Here is an 18,331-nt window from a genome sequence, read left to right as displayed (position 1 = left end):
CTGCAAATTTTCATGTACACTTTAAGTTTCTTAAGTATTGATTCATTTATTTATCATTTTTATTGTATTTGATTAAATTTATTCAGACGAAAAAAATCTCCAGCTGAACAGCCTTGCAAATATTATCATTCTACCTAATAAATACAGTGAAAACAATGTAATTAAGACAGAATATAGCAGAAAACAAAGGCTATTAAATTTGAAGGCCACTGCTGTGCAGTCCCCCTGTCTTTTTTTTCTTCTGTTGTTTGAGGTAACAACAACTTACATGACATTATCTTCTTCCTGCTTGTCTCCCTATTAGGAAATAAAATTAGTTTAGGTGCCCAAAACCCAATTACTGGCTTAGATAGAACCTATCCGATGTGTCGTTCCATGTCTGTGTAAAAAGGTTGAGGAAAAAACATTGATTTAAGTGCCTCTTACTGAAAAGAGGTGGGAAAATCTGTGTGATATTCTTTTCTTGTGCCTGAAACTGGTCCTAGGACTTTGGTATGGAGAAAAACGGAGGTGTGTATGATTGGAATGGCAAAAATGCAGTGACAAGGCAATGCATGCCTTAGATATGTGTCATCTGTTAACAAAAAATGATAAAAACCGGTTTGGCATGAGTCTTTGGGAAAATGAATGCAGGACCTGGAAGGAAGGATTAAGTGAAACTATGTGACTCTAACCAGTTTGTGTAGGCAGATCCTATTGCTGTGTGTAGATTAAACTGCATGAAACCTACCATCCCCCAGGCCATCCTCTGTTTACACAGCACATATGCAACTTTCCCACAAAAACTACCAGCTCTTGATGTGTCTGTTTAGGCTATGCTTTATAATGAATTATCAATGCATTTAGTTCATTTGAAAGATGCCATGATAGTGACAGGAAAAGAGTGCGGCCAAGTACAGAGAGATCCTGGAAGAAAACCTCTTCCCGAGTACTCTGGACCTCAGACTTGGCTTAAGGTTCACCTTCCAAATATACAATGACCCTAAGCACACAGCCCTGACCTAAAAACAAATGAGCATCTCTGAAGAGACCTGAAAATGGCGGACCAACCATGCTCACCATCCAAACTGACAGAACTGGAGAGGATCTGCAAGCAAGAATGACAGAGGATCCTCAAGTCCAGGTGTGAAAAGCATCTTTTGGCATCACAGAATATCATTCCTACCTGTGGTCATCAACCTCTATAACGCCTCCCTCAAGTGATTCAGCCCCCCCCACCCCATAATTGACATTTATGCACTATTTTTGCACGCCAAGTATCACTCTACTTGGATTTATCACTTTACTTGGATTTTCACTTTATTTGGATTTAGTTTCTACATATGCATAGATATACGTACATTTATATATATACAGAAGAGCTATATGTGTTTATATTTTATCTCTTTTTGTTCCTATTTTTTAGCTTTATCATATTGTGTAGTTGGATGTGTGTATATATTATATAAAACTGTAACTGGAGCGTGTAACAAAAGTAATTTCCTTCTGGGATTATTAAAGTATTTCTGATTCTGATCTTGCATTATTCCCAAGAAGACTCATGGCTGTACCATCTCCAAAGGGTGCTTCTACTCAATACTGAGCAAAGAGTTTAAATCCATATGATGATTTGATATTTTAGTTCTTTTTTAATAAATTTACAAGAATTTCTACATTGCGGTTTTATTTCTGTTAAGACACCAATGAATTTAGCAAAAGGCTGCAATTATATATATATATATATGCAATTATATATATATATATATATATATATATATATATATATATATATATATATATATATATATATATATATATATATATATATATATATATATATATATATATATATATATATATATATATATATATATATATATATATATATATATATATAGGTGCCAGAGACTCCGTCATGGGAGGATAAGCCCCTACAAGGAATGTACCACCGAAACATAGTCGAAGTGGTAGATATCAGGAAACTCTTCCACTGGCTTAACAAAGCATTGGCTAAGAACACTTGTTGTTCTTTACTTAACTGTTTTTATCTTGCCATAATACAAATTCTATCAGCTGTGTATCCACCTGCACAACACAACTGATGGTCCCAACCTCATATATAAGGCAAGAAATCCCACTTATTAAACCTGACGGGGGACACCTGTGAAGTGAAAACCATTTCAGGTGACTACCTCTTGAAGCTCATCAAGAGAATGCCAAGAGTGTGTGAAGCAATAATCAAAGCAAAATGTGGCTATTTTGAGAAACTAAATTATTGGTAAAATTTGGTAAAATATATATATTGTTATATATATTAAAGACTTCATAAATGTAGTAATTAATGTCATGATCTTGGCGCTGATGACTGGTCTGGTTACTTATTTCTTTCACCTGCCCAGCTCCGCCCAGTTTTTATTACCTTTCATCTTATCCACCAGCTTTAGTCTCTTTAACCTGCCTGCTTCCAGTCATTAGTGCCAGATTATTCAAGCCTTTGGTGAGAGTTCTCTAGTATACCTGTATGTTTCTTATTGCCTTATCCTGACCTGTTCTGCATTGGTCCTCTAAACCTGCCTGTCCCCTTTTAAACTGTTTGCCTGACCTGTCTTTGGAGTCCTGCTGGATTCTGTGTGTTGACCAAACCTGGAACTGTTTCTTGACACCGTCCTGGATTTCCTTTCGTTACCTCTTCAGACGTCTGATCAAATGGTTCTGACTTCCGAGCATGACCTCTACACCAGCTTTGGCATTGTCCTCTGGATTATCCTGCCTTCCTTCATTTGCTCGAAATTTGATGTCTGCCTGTTCTCCGTCCTCCAGGAGTTCGGCATCTGGGACTCTCTGGGCGGTGCCCACCTGCATCTTGTTGGTAGCCAACTGGCTTGGACCAACCTCATTCTCTGGGCACAGACTGAACTATAAGAACATGTTAGTGACTCACGTTCATTATCATCGTCTGCCAGATAGATGTGGTTGCTAACCTTTGGTCTACTCTTGCAGGGGTTCCTGCCATAGAGGTTTTCCTCATGAGTCACGAGGGAAAATTGATCCTTCAGTCAGAACAGTCAACTTATGCTTAACACTTGTTGTGGTTTCTGGAATTTATTATTTTAGAGTGCTTTACAACAGCTATTTTTACTTGTTGTAGTAAGGTGTTATACTGTATGTGGTTCAACATTTGTTAATGCAATACATGACATTTTATTTAATTTACACTATTGGACCTCCCATGTTTTAAAGAGCAGCAGGCACCACTGATCTATATATATGACTAAACAGAAATAAGAAAGAACAGCAAAGTGGCCATTAAGTGTAGGAATTGATTGATTTTTAAAAAGTAAACATTTTTTCAGTAAAAAAAATTCAATCACATGCCACAGGATACATTAAGATGATGTTTAAAAAAAAAACACTGAAGCCTGGTTTGAACCAAGCACAAATCTATGCTCCTCATTTATAGCAGTTTGATTGGATTCATCTCTTAGTTCTCTGTGAAATGTGCAGAACATGCAGTTTGAGGACAAACTTGTGAAGCATAGGTCATTGCTGCTCCGGAATCCATGCATTTAATTCCATTTTAATAAGATGTCACTGTGGTAATTGAGCGTTGCATGAGCAGGGTTGCAATTCCATTGCCCTGTTAAGAATAACTAATAATTATCTTCCCCTGCCATTAAGCAGACTTAGGAGAATTGTATTTAAAATCACCAGTGTTGAGTCTGTCAAATTTTATTTAACCAGATTAAAGGTTAATAGTCTCTATATGAAATGATAGGATTTAGAAATTCTTTCAAATGTTCATCTTTTTTTTTCTTCCAACAAGAAGAATGTACCCTGAGTACACATGAACTGCTTCAAAGAGGTGAATCAATAGGTTTTGCTATTAAAATCTACTTCACCTTATTTTGAACCCAATATGTAGACTCAAGATCATGCTTCACTGTAATGTACATGTCAGGTTTAACAGGTCTGAAGGCAATTATCTGTAATCTAAATGCCTGCTTTGGCAATATTGGCAATACATTATTTGAGTGTGCAGTGTTTTGTCACACCATTCCACTGAGATAAGGGGATTTGGTGAAGAATTAGAAAATATTGCTTTAATATGAATTCAAACCAACATTTAAAATTGGTGTTATATGAACTAATATATGCATGATGTAGGCAACGTGGCTTCCCACATACAGTAAGGCATCACATATTGGTGGGCACCACATGCACCCTGGTTACAAACTATCTTCATGGTAATTAGATGTAAAGTAGGATCCATATCCCCTTAGATAAATTGAATTGTTTCTTTTTTATTGTTATTATTTGTAAACCATTTCAGAAACCAGTTAAAATTTAGATACTATATAATGGGTAACTGGGTCTATTAATATGGACCTACTCAGGGAACCAGAGTGAGTATACTGCACCCATCCAATCTGAGCAAAATCTATATTGGGGCCTACAACATCTTTTAGCTGAAAAGCTGGACATAAAAAATGGAGAAAGCCTGTACATGAAACTTTACATTTGTACTTTTAATCAAATAAAAAATAAAAACCTTTTCATAACAAATATGCTAAAACATTCAAAATTTTATTTTCCTACCTTAAACTGTTTTACCAAAGCAATAATCAGCAGCCAAATAATATTCTTGTATGGTCAATACCGTTTTTCTTTACTGGTAACATGGAGCCCTATTTTATTCCCACTGGTTACAATAAAACTCAATTTATGCTTCATATCCGTTCTCCAATAGCTCCACAATTTCCCATTTTTCACTCCGCTGGGCTATGTTCAGAGCTGTAGATCCAGAAGAGTCTTTCAGTGTGCGGTCTGCACCATTCATCAGCAGACCTTTAACAATGGACACACAGCCATGTTGGGCAGCCAGGTGTAAAGGTGTGGCATTTCCTGAGTTCACTACATTGACATCTGCCTGATGTGATATCAAGTGTAGGACACATGGGAAACTAACACTAGTACAGGCAACATGCAGGGGTGTCCATCCCTCACTGTCCTCTTTGATGTTTGGGTCCGCTTTTGCTGCCAGGAGCTTTGCCACTACCTCTGATTCGCTCTGGTGGCAGGCCAGGTGCAGTGGAGTCCATCCGTTTTGGCCTTTTACATTCACTGAACCACCTGTACTTTCCAGAGAGACCACCACAGAGTCGTGTCCTCTTAGGGCTGCCAGGTGCATGGGAGTCCACCCTTGGTCAGTCTTGGAGTTTGGGTTAGCTCCATTTGCCAGTAGCTGCCTGCAAATACCTGCATGGCCCTTCAAAGCAGCCAGATGAAGTGGAGTGTATCCCCTGATGTTTGAAATGTCAGTTTTGACCTCCTTAGTCAACAAGAGTCTTACTACACGATTATGGCCTTGCTCTGCTGCTAGATGAAGAGCAGTGGAAAAAAAATAGTCAGTAGCATCGGGATCAGCCCCCCGTCCAAGGAGAAGTTTGACTATGTTGAGGTGTCCATAGGAGCAGGCAAGATGGAGTGGTGTTCTTCCTTCATCCTCCTCTGGGGCGACAGTGGCGTCCTCCGACAGCCGCGAAAGTAGCAAGCGCACCACTGTTTCATGGCCATTCTGACATGCCAGATGAAGCGGCATCCAACCAGCCTTTTCTTGGGCATCAGCCTCAGCTCCTTTTTCTAGCAGCAGACGGATGGTTCTGTCGTCACCGTTTTGTGCAGCAAAATGCAAAGGTGTCCACTGGTCTTCGTCTCCTTGAGTTGCATCTGCTCCATGTTCCAGCAGCAAAGAGATGATGTCAGAAAACCTGGTGAAAAGAGAAATATTTTAACCTTTTTTCTGTATTGCGCTTTGTTGAACACAAATATTGACATGATTTATGAAAGAACAGCCAATAAAAGGCTACAACAGAGAGTCTTCTGTTTTTTGAGGGTTATAGATTGAAACTCATAAGGTATCTTGATTTAGTAAAAGGTGTATACAAAATGGTCCTTCAAGCTTTTATAAAGGCATGTCCAAATCTGAAGTTTAACATATACAGTATTTCAGTCATACTGCACCTTCTCTATACATATTCTAAGAAACTTCCAAGCACGATTTATTTTGTTTTTAAATTTTAAAAAGATAAAGCTAGTTGGAAGAATATGATCAATTACAAAATGAAGACAAACACAAGAAGGATGTTATAGGGCTTGACAGGTAAGTCCAAAATTATTTGTACACCTGGAAGATTAAGAATCAAAATAAGTCTCATTTAATTCAATTAAAGTTAATTCAGTTAATTCATTTTTCATCTCAAGGCACTTAACAGTTCACCAGATCATCCGGTCAAATTGTTTCCAAGTTTTCTAAGGAAAACCAGCTTATTGCATCAACTCACTGACTTGGAGGCAAACCCTCACACTAAGCATGCTTGTTACGACACTGGAGAGGAAAAACTCCCTTTTAACAGGAAGAAACCTCCGGCAGAACCAGGCTCAGTTTGAGCGGCCATCTGCCGAGGTCAGCTGTAAAAGGCGGCCCTGTCCAGGAAAAAACACAGCCAGGCAGACAAGCTCCGAGCCAGCTCCCATGTCAGAGGATGAAGAGAGAACATCCAGCCAGTCACAGTCAGAGAATCAGGACTACACTGAAAAATAGGCAGATCTCCAACATCTTTAAACTAAGGTGTTAATGGCAGCAGCACAGCTGATATTTCTCTCCAGGAGGGTGTCACGGCCAAACAGGAAGAACAAGAGGGAAAGCTACTATGAGAAAAAGCAGAGAGAGTATAACCTTAGAAATTGAACAAACAGATTCTGCAGGGTGGGAAAATAGAGATAGAATGAAGCAGAATGATGATGCTATAGACTTCTATATCCTCCAGAAGTCTATAGCAGCATAACTATAGAGATAGCTTGGGATATCCTGAGCTACGCTAACTATAAGCTTTATCAACAAGGAAAGTTTTGAGCCTATAGCCTATAGATCAAGCTGATAACTAAATGATCTGCATACCATTCTACTTTTAGAAATTATAGGAATCACTGGTAAATCTGCAGATTGAGACGAGGGCTCTGTTAGTAACATAGGGAACAATCATATCTCTGATATAAGATGGAGCTTGGCCATTAAAAGGCTTTATATGTGAGAAGGAGGATTTTAAATTCTATTCTTGATTTAACAGAAAGCCAATAAAGAGCAGCTAGGATAGGAGATATGAGATCTCTCTTTTTCATTTTCATCAGAACTCTAGCTGCAGCATTTTGGATCAGCTGAAGGCTTTTAACTACAGTTTGTGGATCTCCTAAACGCAAAGAATTACAATAGTCCAGCCTTGAAGTAACAAATGAATGGACTAGTTTCTCAGCATCACCCTGGAAAGGATATTTCTATTTTTTGCAATATTCCTCAGATTAAAGAATGGAATTCTAGAAACCTCTTTAATATGGGATTTAAATGACAGGCCCTGATCAAAAATAACTCCAAGATTTTGAACTTTATTATCTGAAATTAGTTGAATCCCATCCAAATGAAGTGTCTGACTAATCGACTTCTTTTTCAAAGACTCTGGTCCAAAGGCTATGACTTCTGTTTTGTCTGCATTCAGGAGCAGAAAGTTAAGAGTCATCCTGGTTTTTATGTGCTTACGACATGCCTGTAATTTATGTAATGGGTTAGCTTTATCTGGATTTATAGACACATATAGCTGAGTATCATCAGCATAACAGTGGAAATTAATCCCATGCTGTCTTATAACTCTACCGATTAGGAGCATATATAACGCAAAGAGAATTGGCCCTATCACTGATCCCTGTGGTACCCCACAGGCAACCTTTGAGCATGAAGAAGAGTTATCATTAAATTGAACAAACTGAAATCGGTCAGATAGATAAGATTTAAACCAGTCTAGTGCTGTGCTTTTAATTCCTACAAAATATTCAAGTCATCTAAAAGAATATTATAGTCAACTGTATCAAATGCAGCACTGAGATCCAACAGGACGAGCACAGATACAAGTCCATTATCTGGGGCCATGAAAATATCATTAACAACTTTGACCAGAGGTGTTTCAGTGCTATGACGAGCTCTAAAGCCAGACTGAAATCTTCAAAAAGTTCATAATGGTGTAAGTGGTCGCACAATTGTTTGGCAACTACTTTCTCAATAATTTTAGATAAAAAAGGAAGATTGGATATAGGTCTATAATTGACCAATTCATCTGGGTCAAGAGACGGTTTCTTAAATAAAGATAATAACAGCAACCTTAAAACCCTTGGCTACATATCCTGTAACAGGGATAGATTTATCACATCTAAAATGTAGGACTAGATCAAAGGGAATACCTCCTTAAATAATCTGGTTGGAACTGGATCTAACATACAAGTTGAAAGCTTAGATGGAGATGATAGTTTTGCTTACTCTGAAAGTTCCACTGGATCAAAGCAGTCTAAACCCGGTTCAGAATCTATGGCTACCTCAGATTCTGCCTCACCTTCCAGAGATAAACCAATCATAGTTAGAGGAGTGATAATGATCTTTTTAATAAGATCAATCTTAATTTAATCAATCTCATTTATAAAGAATCCCATAAAATCATTACTGCTAACAGAATGTGCAAAAAAACATTCAAACTAAGGGGAAATTAACAGAGACAAAAATACAAGAAGAAGACACAAAACAAAAATGCATAAGCCAAAGGGGTATATTGTAACTAAGAAAATAGTGAAAACCTGAAAAATAAAAAACTGTTGTGAAAGATAATTTCTTGGCCTTGTTTTCTAGCTATTCAAATGATAAGAAGTTTGAGAAGTAATCCTCCTGCTTGTTGTTTCATTACTTTTATTTATTGTTTATTATTAAATCTAAATTTTGCCCTTTTTCGGTTGTCTTCTTTTGATTAAGCAATCTTTTTTTTTTTTTTGCATTTTGCTGTAGTAAGAACATCCTTTCTGCATAAGAGCGTTATTTTAATTTTTTTTTTTTCCAAACAGAATAAAATGTGTAAAACATGATGAGTTTATTATTGTTCTTCCCAAAATGTTAATACATTCAAAACACAACAACAACTCTGCCTGCTCCACTCATAGAACACTTTGTGCTCAGATTTTCATACAGACCTTTGCAGAACAGCGATGATAAGGGGAGTGTAACCTCGAGCAGTTGTACAGTTCACTTCAGCACCCAGACTCAGGACATGCTTGACACTTTCTGCATCACCGCTGGCTACTGTGAAGTGAAGTAGGCTCTTTCGGCCTGAATACTGTGTCTGCACGTCCTCCCTTTTCACAGACTGCCTGAAACTACTGAAGTCCTTTTTGGATAGCATAGCGATAATGCCATACTTGCCATGTTGGTCATCTGTGAAAGGAAAACAAGGTACAGAAGTGCAGATCAGGCAATTGTAAAATAAAGTTGCAAAGAACTTTGCTCTCTTAAAGCTAACCTTTCTTATTTCATTACATAACTGCATGTTTGAAATACTACAGGGCGTGGCTTTGACAAGAAAGGAGAAGTTAGTAATTTGCCCTAAGGTGTTGTCTTTGTCTTGGAAGCTCAACTTCATGTATATTCGTAAACTTTACTTAAACTTAGTCCTACACACACAAATAAAACACTGACAAGTCCAAAGTCACTTTCTTAACATGCATTCTGGTTTGGTGACACTGGTAATACCTTCACAGATTACTGTTTGCTTTATTCTTCTTTTTTTTGCAAATAAATTGTTTCTAACATGAATAAGGCTGATTATGTGAGGTTATTAAAAGCAAATCAAAAAGATCAAACCTTTTCACAAGCTGTAAGTCAGAAGAGATTAAGTTATATTTATATGCCATATTTAACCTTATAGTGACATAACTTTTAAGTGACCCACATAAAATGAAAATGGCATGCATTTGTTCAACATGTTAAAGCTTAAATGAATTATAGTTCAAATAGTCTTCTAAGAGTTGCCTTATAAGTAAACATAGTCCAAGTATATGTGTCATTCTCAAATTGTGCTTTTCTGTGACGGCCTCAGAGGTTCCTTAGAGGATGTTAGTAGACAACTGGTATCATGATGACCAAGAAACACAGCAGGGAGTCCAGGGATCATGTTTAGATCAAAGCATTAGTTACATTATAGCATCAGTTATGCTATAAAAATATCTCAAGCTGTGAATATCTCACAGACCTCTGTTTTCATCAAAAAATGGAAAGAGGATGGCAGAGGTGCGTACTGTAGCTTCTCAGCAAAGAGAAGTAGAATACAGAGCACGTATATTGTAATGTTTCCACAATACACAAAATGTAGTTGTGTATAGTGGAAACACAAGGCATTACTCTGAACAAACCAATCAGTCCACCACAGAGATGGGAAGTAACGAAGTACAAATACTTCATTACTGTCCTCAAGTAGATTTTTCTGATATTTTTTTTACTTTACTTTTTATTTTTATGGCAACTTTTTACTTCTACTCCTTACATTTTTACACAAATCTCTGTACTTTCTACTCCTTACATTTTTAAAAACTGGCTCGTTACTTTAGTTTTGAATCATTTCAATGGAGTTACCATTATTATTTTTCCCGTCATCAATACCAAATTCAATCAAATTGGATGGGAATCTACGTTGCATTTGACGCACCACTACAAGATGAATCGAACGGTTTGGGTGGTATTCATTCGTGGCAAATCATTGTAGCTTGGTGGCGGTGGCGTTAGCATAGTAGTATGGACGACGAGATGATTGAAAATGAACACAACGGAGATCTAGTCCTATTGGCAGACATCCATTTAAAATGTGGGTAACGGCATGAAAAAAGTGGTTTCTACTTTTACTTTTATACTTTAAGTAAATTTACAAGCCTGTACTTTGTTACTTTTACTTGAGTAAAGAAGTTTAATCAGTATTTCCACTTTTACCAGAGTATTTTTTAACACAAGTATCTGTACTTTTACTCAAGTACGGAAAGTGAGTACTTTTGCCATCTCTGGTCCACCATGAAAACAACTAAAAATGGGTGCTCGCTGATTACACTGAGCTCAAGCAATATAGCTTAAGCTATCTAATATGTAACATTTTACAAATATCAGTTCTAGATGTTTTAGGCTTCATAGAGAAAAACAAAAAAGTCTGAAACCACTCTAAGACTATTCAACAATGTGTTTTGTGTTTTATGACAATGAAGCACCTTTGCACAGGTGTAGAACAGGGATTCATTAACTTACTATATTTAAGTGTCTGACCTTACCTGATGAAGTTTCAGATGATTTAGGTAAGGTGATCTGAAGAGGTAAAGATGAAAATGTATTAGGACTACATACTGCATACTTGTAAACTCACATTTTCAGTTAAACAAGGTTATTTTCACCTCATTGCAAAGCTAATGCATGGGTGGCTATGTTCTGGAAATAGAGCCTGTAACTCATGCAACAATCAACCTTTGAAATCAATACAAAATGCCTAACTCAGAATGTTGGAGCATTTTAGTCATTCATGACGGTAGCAGCTTTACTTGTACATCTAAAGGTACTTTGTTACATGGCAAAATTTATTAGAAAATCATCACCAAATATAAAACAACGTTTCATGAGGGTTCGTAGAGGAATTCTGAACAGTCACTGTCTATAATTCTATATTCTCAAATATATTGTCAGAAAATTAAGCGAAACATGACTGACATTATTAGGTCTGGAAGGCTATAGAATAAATGGAAAAGTTTTTTTTGCATGATTAAAAAAAATATATATTTTAGACAAGCGGAGATCACTTATACGGTGAAAATGTGGTAATAAAGAAACACTGGGAGGTGTTAGGAGAACACTAAGAGAAGCTAACAGAAGAAAGCTAAAAGGAAAAAAATGTAGATTGAAGCACATATTAGATACCATATAGCCTAGGTGAGTAAAAAAACATTGCAAACTAACTTTATGTACTGGAGACAACATCCAGGGATAAGTTGATCTCTGCTCAGTATCACAATTTCTTTGACAGGTGATTTGTCCTGGGATCTTTAGGACATCGTTCAGAGTCTCTGTTTTCCTCACAATGTCTGGAAAGATAAAGCAGCAATCACTGTTCAGACAATTAAAGACAAGATTCCTATTTAACAAGAACACTGTCTGCAACAAAATGGTGCTCCCTGACTTGTAACTCAAAACCCAGTGGGATTGTCAAACATTTGCTTCACTATGGGTTGTTCATGCATGGTTTAGCACTAAATTCAGTCACAGCTACGGTAATACAAGCCATGAGATCAGGGAATCATCACAAATGTGCAAATCAACTTTTTATAAATAAACATGACACTGATTTGTGTTCAGCAAAACAACCCCTGTAGATACGCAGATGTGCTCGTAAAACCTTATGGGAATGATTAAATCCAATTTTATGGGGTTTTTAAAATTGTCATTATTCATCCACAAGCGTTACCAAATGTTACTGCATGATACAGTTTCAGTCACCTTACACTGAACAAAAAGGAAAACATAAAATGCAGGAACATTGGGTTTTGGTAAAACTAACATAAATCACATAAAATGTATAAATTGTACATTTAATCATTTTGGCTTTTGCACCTGAGAATGGAGGCCTCATCTGAGGTTTCTTGTCCCAGCACTGTTTCATGATGGTGATCAGTTCATCACACTCCTGGGGCCTTTTCTCAGGAATTATCTCCAAACAGGGCCTCTTGCCTTTCGACACTTGCAGCAACACTTTGGTCATAACGCACCCTAAGACAGCAAAGTATGACTGACAGTTTAGTTCAGCTTATCCATAATAAGACCACTTCTCAATATAATACACCAACCATAACTGCAAGACACATAGAGCAACTGTAAAATAAAAATTTTTATTTTGCTTTTGTCATTTGCATAGCATTGGAGATCCATAATGCCTCTATGCCTGCAGGGAAATATGATTGTTTCTTGTTGCTAAACACCCCATGACCTTGCCTTTATGTTACACAAATATGTGATATGAGTTCTGCATTTACCAACTAGTGATTCTTTGACAGGTAAAGATTAGCAATTGCATATAATGGATAACGAACGACATAAATAATTGACCTTTTTAAGGACAACTCAAAAGGGCTTTCTGTTATTCACAACTCCTACTCTTTTCTGTTTTGATAAAGTTTGTTTTGTCATTGCAGTTTCCAGGTGTGGCACATAACAACCTTTTTCAAACCTTTTTATTTAGAAGCATTAATGGCAATTAAGACAAAACAGTGACAGTGAATGCAGATTTCTAACAATTCTCTGATTCGCATTTGTCATGATGATGCTTCCACTGCTCAGCGTAACACATTTAACATTTAACATTTAACAAACTAAAAATCATAGGAGAATGCAAAATATTGATTCCTGTTAGTTCAATATGAAAGCCAATTATATTTCATTCCAAACTGTACTTTTCATTATTAGCATTGCAAACAATGAGATCGCTCAGTATTTGTGATAAAATACTCAGCCCTACATAAAAATGACGGGTCCTCTTGTAAGCTGAATTGAACTTACAGATGTTTTAATCTGAAGCATGTTTAAATGTTCATATTTTTAACGTTTCTGATTTTAAATATTACATTTCTTTCAGTTTAAAAAAAATCATGTTCAAAAAGAAAAAGTATAATCTTATTTGATTTTACTAGCTTACCTGAATGCTCATGGTTTTTATTCTTCACTTTTTCAAAGCTAATTACTTATAGTACAACAGCAACGGAACATGAAAGAAAGAACAAAACCACTTAATTTTAATGTGTTTTTTTATGTTGCCATTTACAAGCACTGAATTACCAAATTCCTGTTCTTCCCATATTATATAAATCTAATATTTATTATTAATTATTTCCATTGTTAAGTTTGTTTTCCTCTTTAAATTATATCTCGGACTTTCCTCTAACAGTTTTTGTCTTTATTGTAATAGTAAAATAATATTTTTTCTGCCTCAAATCTTATCAGATCCATACATTTAATTAGATTCTGATCTTATAATCAGAGTTAATTCATGTAGTCTATATATATCCAGCATTATTCCATAATCTGATAGCTGTTTTTGGATGGGATCTAATATATGCTTATTACTTTTGTATGCACTACCCCCTGACTAAGTCAAATGATGTAAAATCAAGAGGTTCTCTCTCTCACTGTAGAGCATATTTCTAGAAAAAGACCAAAGCCTCCCAAAAAGTTATAGATGCCTTGAGTAGTTTAGGTTCACTTTAAAGCTAGATTCTACTTTAAGGTACAGTAGTTCTGAAGCATTCTGACTCAACTATTTGCTGTAAGATATCAGACGGTTTTGTACTTCATTGAATGTCCAGCAGCAGCGACATCCTTGTTCTGAAAAGATTATCAAGTATGCACTGCGCATTATATATCATTCCAATGTTTAATCAAGATCTTTAGTTCAATTAAATTGCATACATTAAATGATTAGAAGAGTAAAAATGTTGGCTTAGCTTTGGCATTACTTACAGTTTTTTTGTTTTTTTTGGTACCTAATTGGTTTATTACAAAGTATATCTACTTTAGGTTTAAAATATAAGCAGCAAATGATGGAATAAAACTGTTATCTAAACAGTTGACTTAATACTCAGGTTAACTACTGATCTGGAGCGCAGATAACATGTTCTTATATGCAATTTAATCCTACATCACTGCTAGTTTAACTTAACCCAGAAAGCCCTTTGCTTATGAAGCGAGAGCATTAAATCAGATAAAGCAAATTATAATTTAGTTAATACACCCACACACACAGCCTTTTAGCATTTAGCTCAGTGGATTAATACTTTGCAGGACAAAGTTTTGCTGCAGATAATTTCGTATGTCTCCACCAACTTATATCACAAAGAGATGTAAAAAAAAAAAAATCCCATTCTTCAGTGCAATTAGATCAAACTTATTCAGATGTGTAAGAGTGAATGTGACCATCATTAGTTGTTGCCACAGATTTGGATTTTGATCGAGGCATTCAAACACATAAATTGTATGTTTTAGTTGTCATGCTGAAAGGAAACAACTGCCAGATTTATACAAATTATTTTTTTTATTTGGAATTGGCTCGCTCTATATTAACATTAGTTCAGAGGAACAGTAATCTTGACAACATGATTCTTCCCGCCCCTAGTTTTACCATGGGTTTGTTCACTTTTGATAACTTTTTGTTTACTGCATGACTTATGATGTATTCCTCAAATAGAGCAGAGGATGTTTAAAAAGTCCTCTAGACTGCTTCTCATATTAATCCTCCTCTTGCCCCATCTGTCAGTCTAGATTGATCTGTTCTCCCTGAAATGCATAATTTCTTGTAGATTGTTTTATCATCTAAGACTGCATTAAAATTCTTAATGACTTCCTTCCTCACCTGCATGTTGTTTCATTTTATAGAACACCTGCATACACACAGAAATGAAATCAAACCCAACCAGACTCTGTTTACTTATAGGTTACTAATAAAGGTTGCTCAAGGCATGGTTTATTGATATTGGAACAAACGGAGTAGACTAGAAATGCAATAAACAACTTTTAGATTTCCTTTTCTTTCTACCTCTCTGATGCACCATATGCTAGCTTTTGTTTGTTTATCACATAGAATTTCAGTAAAATGCTTTAAGGTTTGTGGTCTCTGGGTAGATCATATTTGCTGGACTGACATGTTGGACTACACCAGTAAGATCTTTGAAGCCACAATGAATTTAAGCTTTAAAGACATGTTTTACTTTTAAATTGAACTTGTTAAAAGTTACATGACTCCCCGCTATAGCAACAGTAATAAATCTGTTTGATGTGGAGATGTGATTTATTTCAATTCATTAATTCCTACCTGCATAGGGTTTCTGCTGTGTCAGTATCTCCCACATCACAATCCCGAAGCTGCAGATCAAAGCAGAAAGAAGCTGTTCAGTGATCAAATTGTATTTACCATTTTAAGATTTCAGGGAATTTTGTGACCTTTACTATGTCACACAAAGGACACTGACAATCCCCCCGTCCTTCTTTCTGACACATCCAACAAAATAATTTTAAAAAAAGGGCACCACACCATGAATCAGATGGGAGAAAAATGCCGGATATCTCTTTGACTGGAAGATACCAGAAACATCCAGAATACAGAGGAGAAATAGTGTACGCTGTGTGAATGTTGGGTTGTGCACTGAATCAAAAAATGAAATACAGAGATTCTGATTGTGTCCTCTGAGAAAAGCCCCTTGCAGGTCACCTGTAAACATCAAAAGCAGTTCCTGGTGAATCAGAGCACTGGGTGAAGACTTCAGGAGGAATGTAATTTATGTTGCCTCGTGCTGTCAGGCGCTCCATCAACACAGTCTTGCTCATGCCATCTTCCCACTGGATTATACCATAATCTGAAATCTGAAGCAAGAAGAGCTGGATTTACTCATCAGCATTCATGACTATGTAATACGCAGGCAGGTATATCACTGACCTTGACATGAAGATGATCATCCAGTAGGATATTGGATGTCTTGAGGTTAAGATGCAGCAGCGGAGGTTTCATGCTGTGAAGGAAATTCATGCCCATGGAGATTTCATGAATCATCTGAAACTTCTTCTTCCACATAAAGTTGTGACTGGCAAGGAGATTGTTCAGGGATCCATTAGTCATGTACTCCATAACAACAGCATTGGCTTCGCTGCACACTCCATAGATGGACATAATGTATTTGAACTTTAGTTTTGCTATGTTAGATACTTCATCACTTATTTTCCTGTGACATAAAAAGAAAAAAAATCACCCATTATTTCAATGAACAAAATTCTGGTTTGATAATTAATCACTCTTGTAAGTTAAGTTCATACATCCCACTCAGAACCACTATATATATTTAGTTTTTATACATCCCATGAATGTTTAATGAGCCAGAGGTGGACAAGAACTATCTGAATTTTGAATATAGGAAGATTTATCCAATCTAAAACCATCTAGAGGGAGGTCATGCTATAAGATAAACATTTATGTCTGAGTTTCAGTGAGTTGACCAAGGCTGACTTCTTTGGTGCAAACTAATTAGAAAAGAGGCTCATAAACAAGTCAAAAGCCACAAAGCCCATCATAAAGTGGAGGATTATGTCACTGAATTCAAACTTTAAAAAATCCTTGTTAAACATATCATGACATCATTCTGCCATGGTAAAAGAATTGTTTATATATGAAACAGAAGCCTGAGAGTTTTCTCAACGTACATCTTACCTGTAAAAGTTGTTACCACACAAGGTTGCATCAAAGGTTTTCAATGCACATTTCTCCCGCCAGAGCTTCACTTTGACTTTGTACACCTGGCCAAATTTGCCTTCAGCCACCTTAATCCAATCTGCCTCAAAGTCATCCTTTTTGAAGTCCCTGAACTGTCCAGGGGATCTGTCACAGCAATCCATGAGTAGAAGGAAACACAGAATGTTCTTACCGTCCAATCCTACAGCGAAAAATTGTCTTAACCTTCAGATCCATCTATGCCAGTTAATCTACAGAAACCTGTGATTCATCCGGGGAACTGAAAGTTCACAACATACACGAGAGCTTTGACAGGTTACAGCTGGTTGCAGAGACAGTTTAGAGTTTTGAACTGTGGGAGGAGCTGAAGCTGAAAGCTTGTTTGTGTTGTAATGTCGCTTAACCAGTTTTCCTACCCTCAGGTTGCGTCAATGAACAGCTCTGTAATCTATTCAACCTAAACTTAAAATCTCTTCTCTTCAATAGTAAGATAACGTCGAACTGTCCCGAACATTCAGATTGAACAACAGCAGCAGGGCATCCATTCCAACCGCTAAGACAATATCTACACACTGTGTTTCAGGCGTGTATTTACAGTAAGTTAACTACCTAATGAACCGTGCACTTCCTTCTAAATGTACTTTAACAAGGCATTTAACCCCCAGCAGTCTCAGTGGTAAGCTTCAGTGCTTTCCAAGTTGAAGTTAAAGGAATGGCCATTTAGCTAACACCAGGGGTGTATTTATGGAACAGCAAGATACTTGACAACTGCTCTGAATAATGTAAAATTTAAGTTGTCTTATAAAATATATCTTATTAAGAACATTTTATTTATCAAACATGAATTAAGTCTGTCAGTATTTAAAGCTTTCTGTCATTCAGCCTCATTTGTCTCTTTCTATTGTAACTGTCGCATCTGTTTTTATGTATAGTGTAACCTATTCAGCAGGACTTTGGTCTTTTTAGTTTCCTGAGTCCTTGTATTCTGCATTATTTTAGAACAGCTTTGTTTACAGACGTCTTTTCTCAGATAACTCTTTCCAGTCTCTTCACGGATTGAACAATAACCTCAAAGCCAGCTGTTCTCTTTGAGATTAGAGAAACTATCAAAGCTTTCCTCAGCTGGAGTCCATACACAATCAAATGACTGCTGTTATAAGGCAAGGTTAGGTAAGGACAGCAGCTTTTGTATTTTA

At 36.5% G+C, this 18,331-nt stretch overlaps 1 protein-coding gene across 2 annotated transcripts; it reads right to left on the bottom strand.

The window, feature by feature from the left end:
* Positions 1-4,633: 4,633 nt before the first annotated feature.
* Positions 4,634-17,468, bottom strand: ankk1 (ankyrin repeat and kinase domain containing 1). 2 transcript variants are annotated; one of them, XM_038298545.1, is made up of 9 exons: positions 17,115-17,468; positions 16,350-16,632; positions 16,125-16,276; positions 15,729-15,778; positions 12,482-12,637; positions 11,831-11,955; positions 11,155-11,188; positions 9,040-9,280; positions 4,634-5,747 (listed from the first exon to the last, which is right to left on the bottom strand). In XM_038298545.1, the coding sequence occupies exons 1-9, from the start codon at positions 17,297-17,299 to the stop codon at positions 4,700-4,702; spliced, it is 2,274 nt and encodes a 757-aa protein (XP_038154473.1). In that variant the 5' UTR covers positions 17,300-17,468; the 3' UTR covers positions 4,634-4,699. The 2 variants fall into 2 exon arrangements, with proteins under 2 accessions (XP_038154473.1, XP_038154474.1); XM_038298546.1 differs by having other exon boundaries at positions 16,350-16,422.
* Positions 17,469-18,331: the final 863 nt, after the last annotated feature.

Source organism: Cyprinodon tularosa, unplaced genomic scaffold (assembly GCF_016077235.1).
Source record: "Cyprinodon tularosa strain WSP-4 unplaced genomic scaffold, ASM1607723v1 ctg41, whole genome shotgun sequence".
NCBI lineage: Eukaryota > Metazoa > Chordata > Actinopteri > Cyprinodontiformes > Cyprinodontidae > Cyprinodon > Cyprinodon tularosa.
The sequence above is the reverse complement of the archived record's forward strand: the minus strand, read 5'-3'. Positions and strand labels throughout refer to the sequence as shown.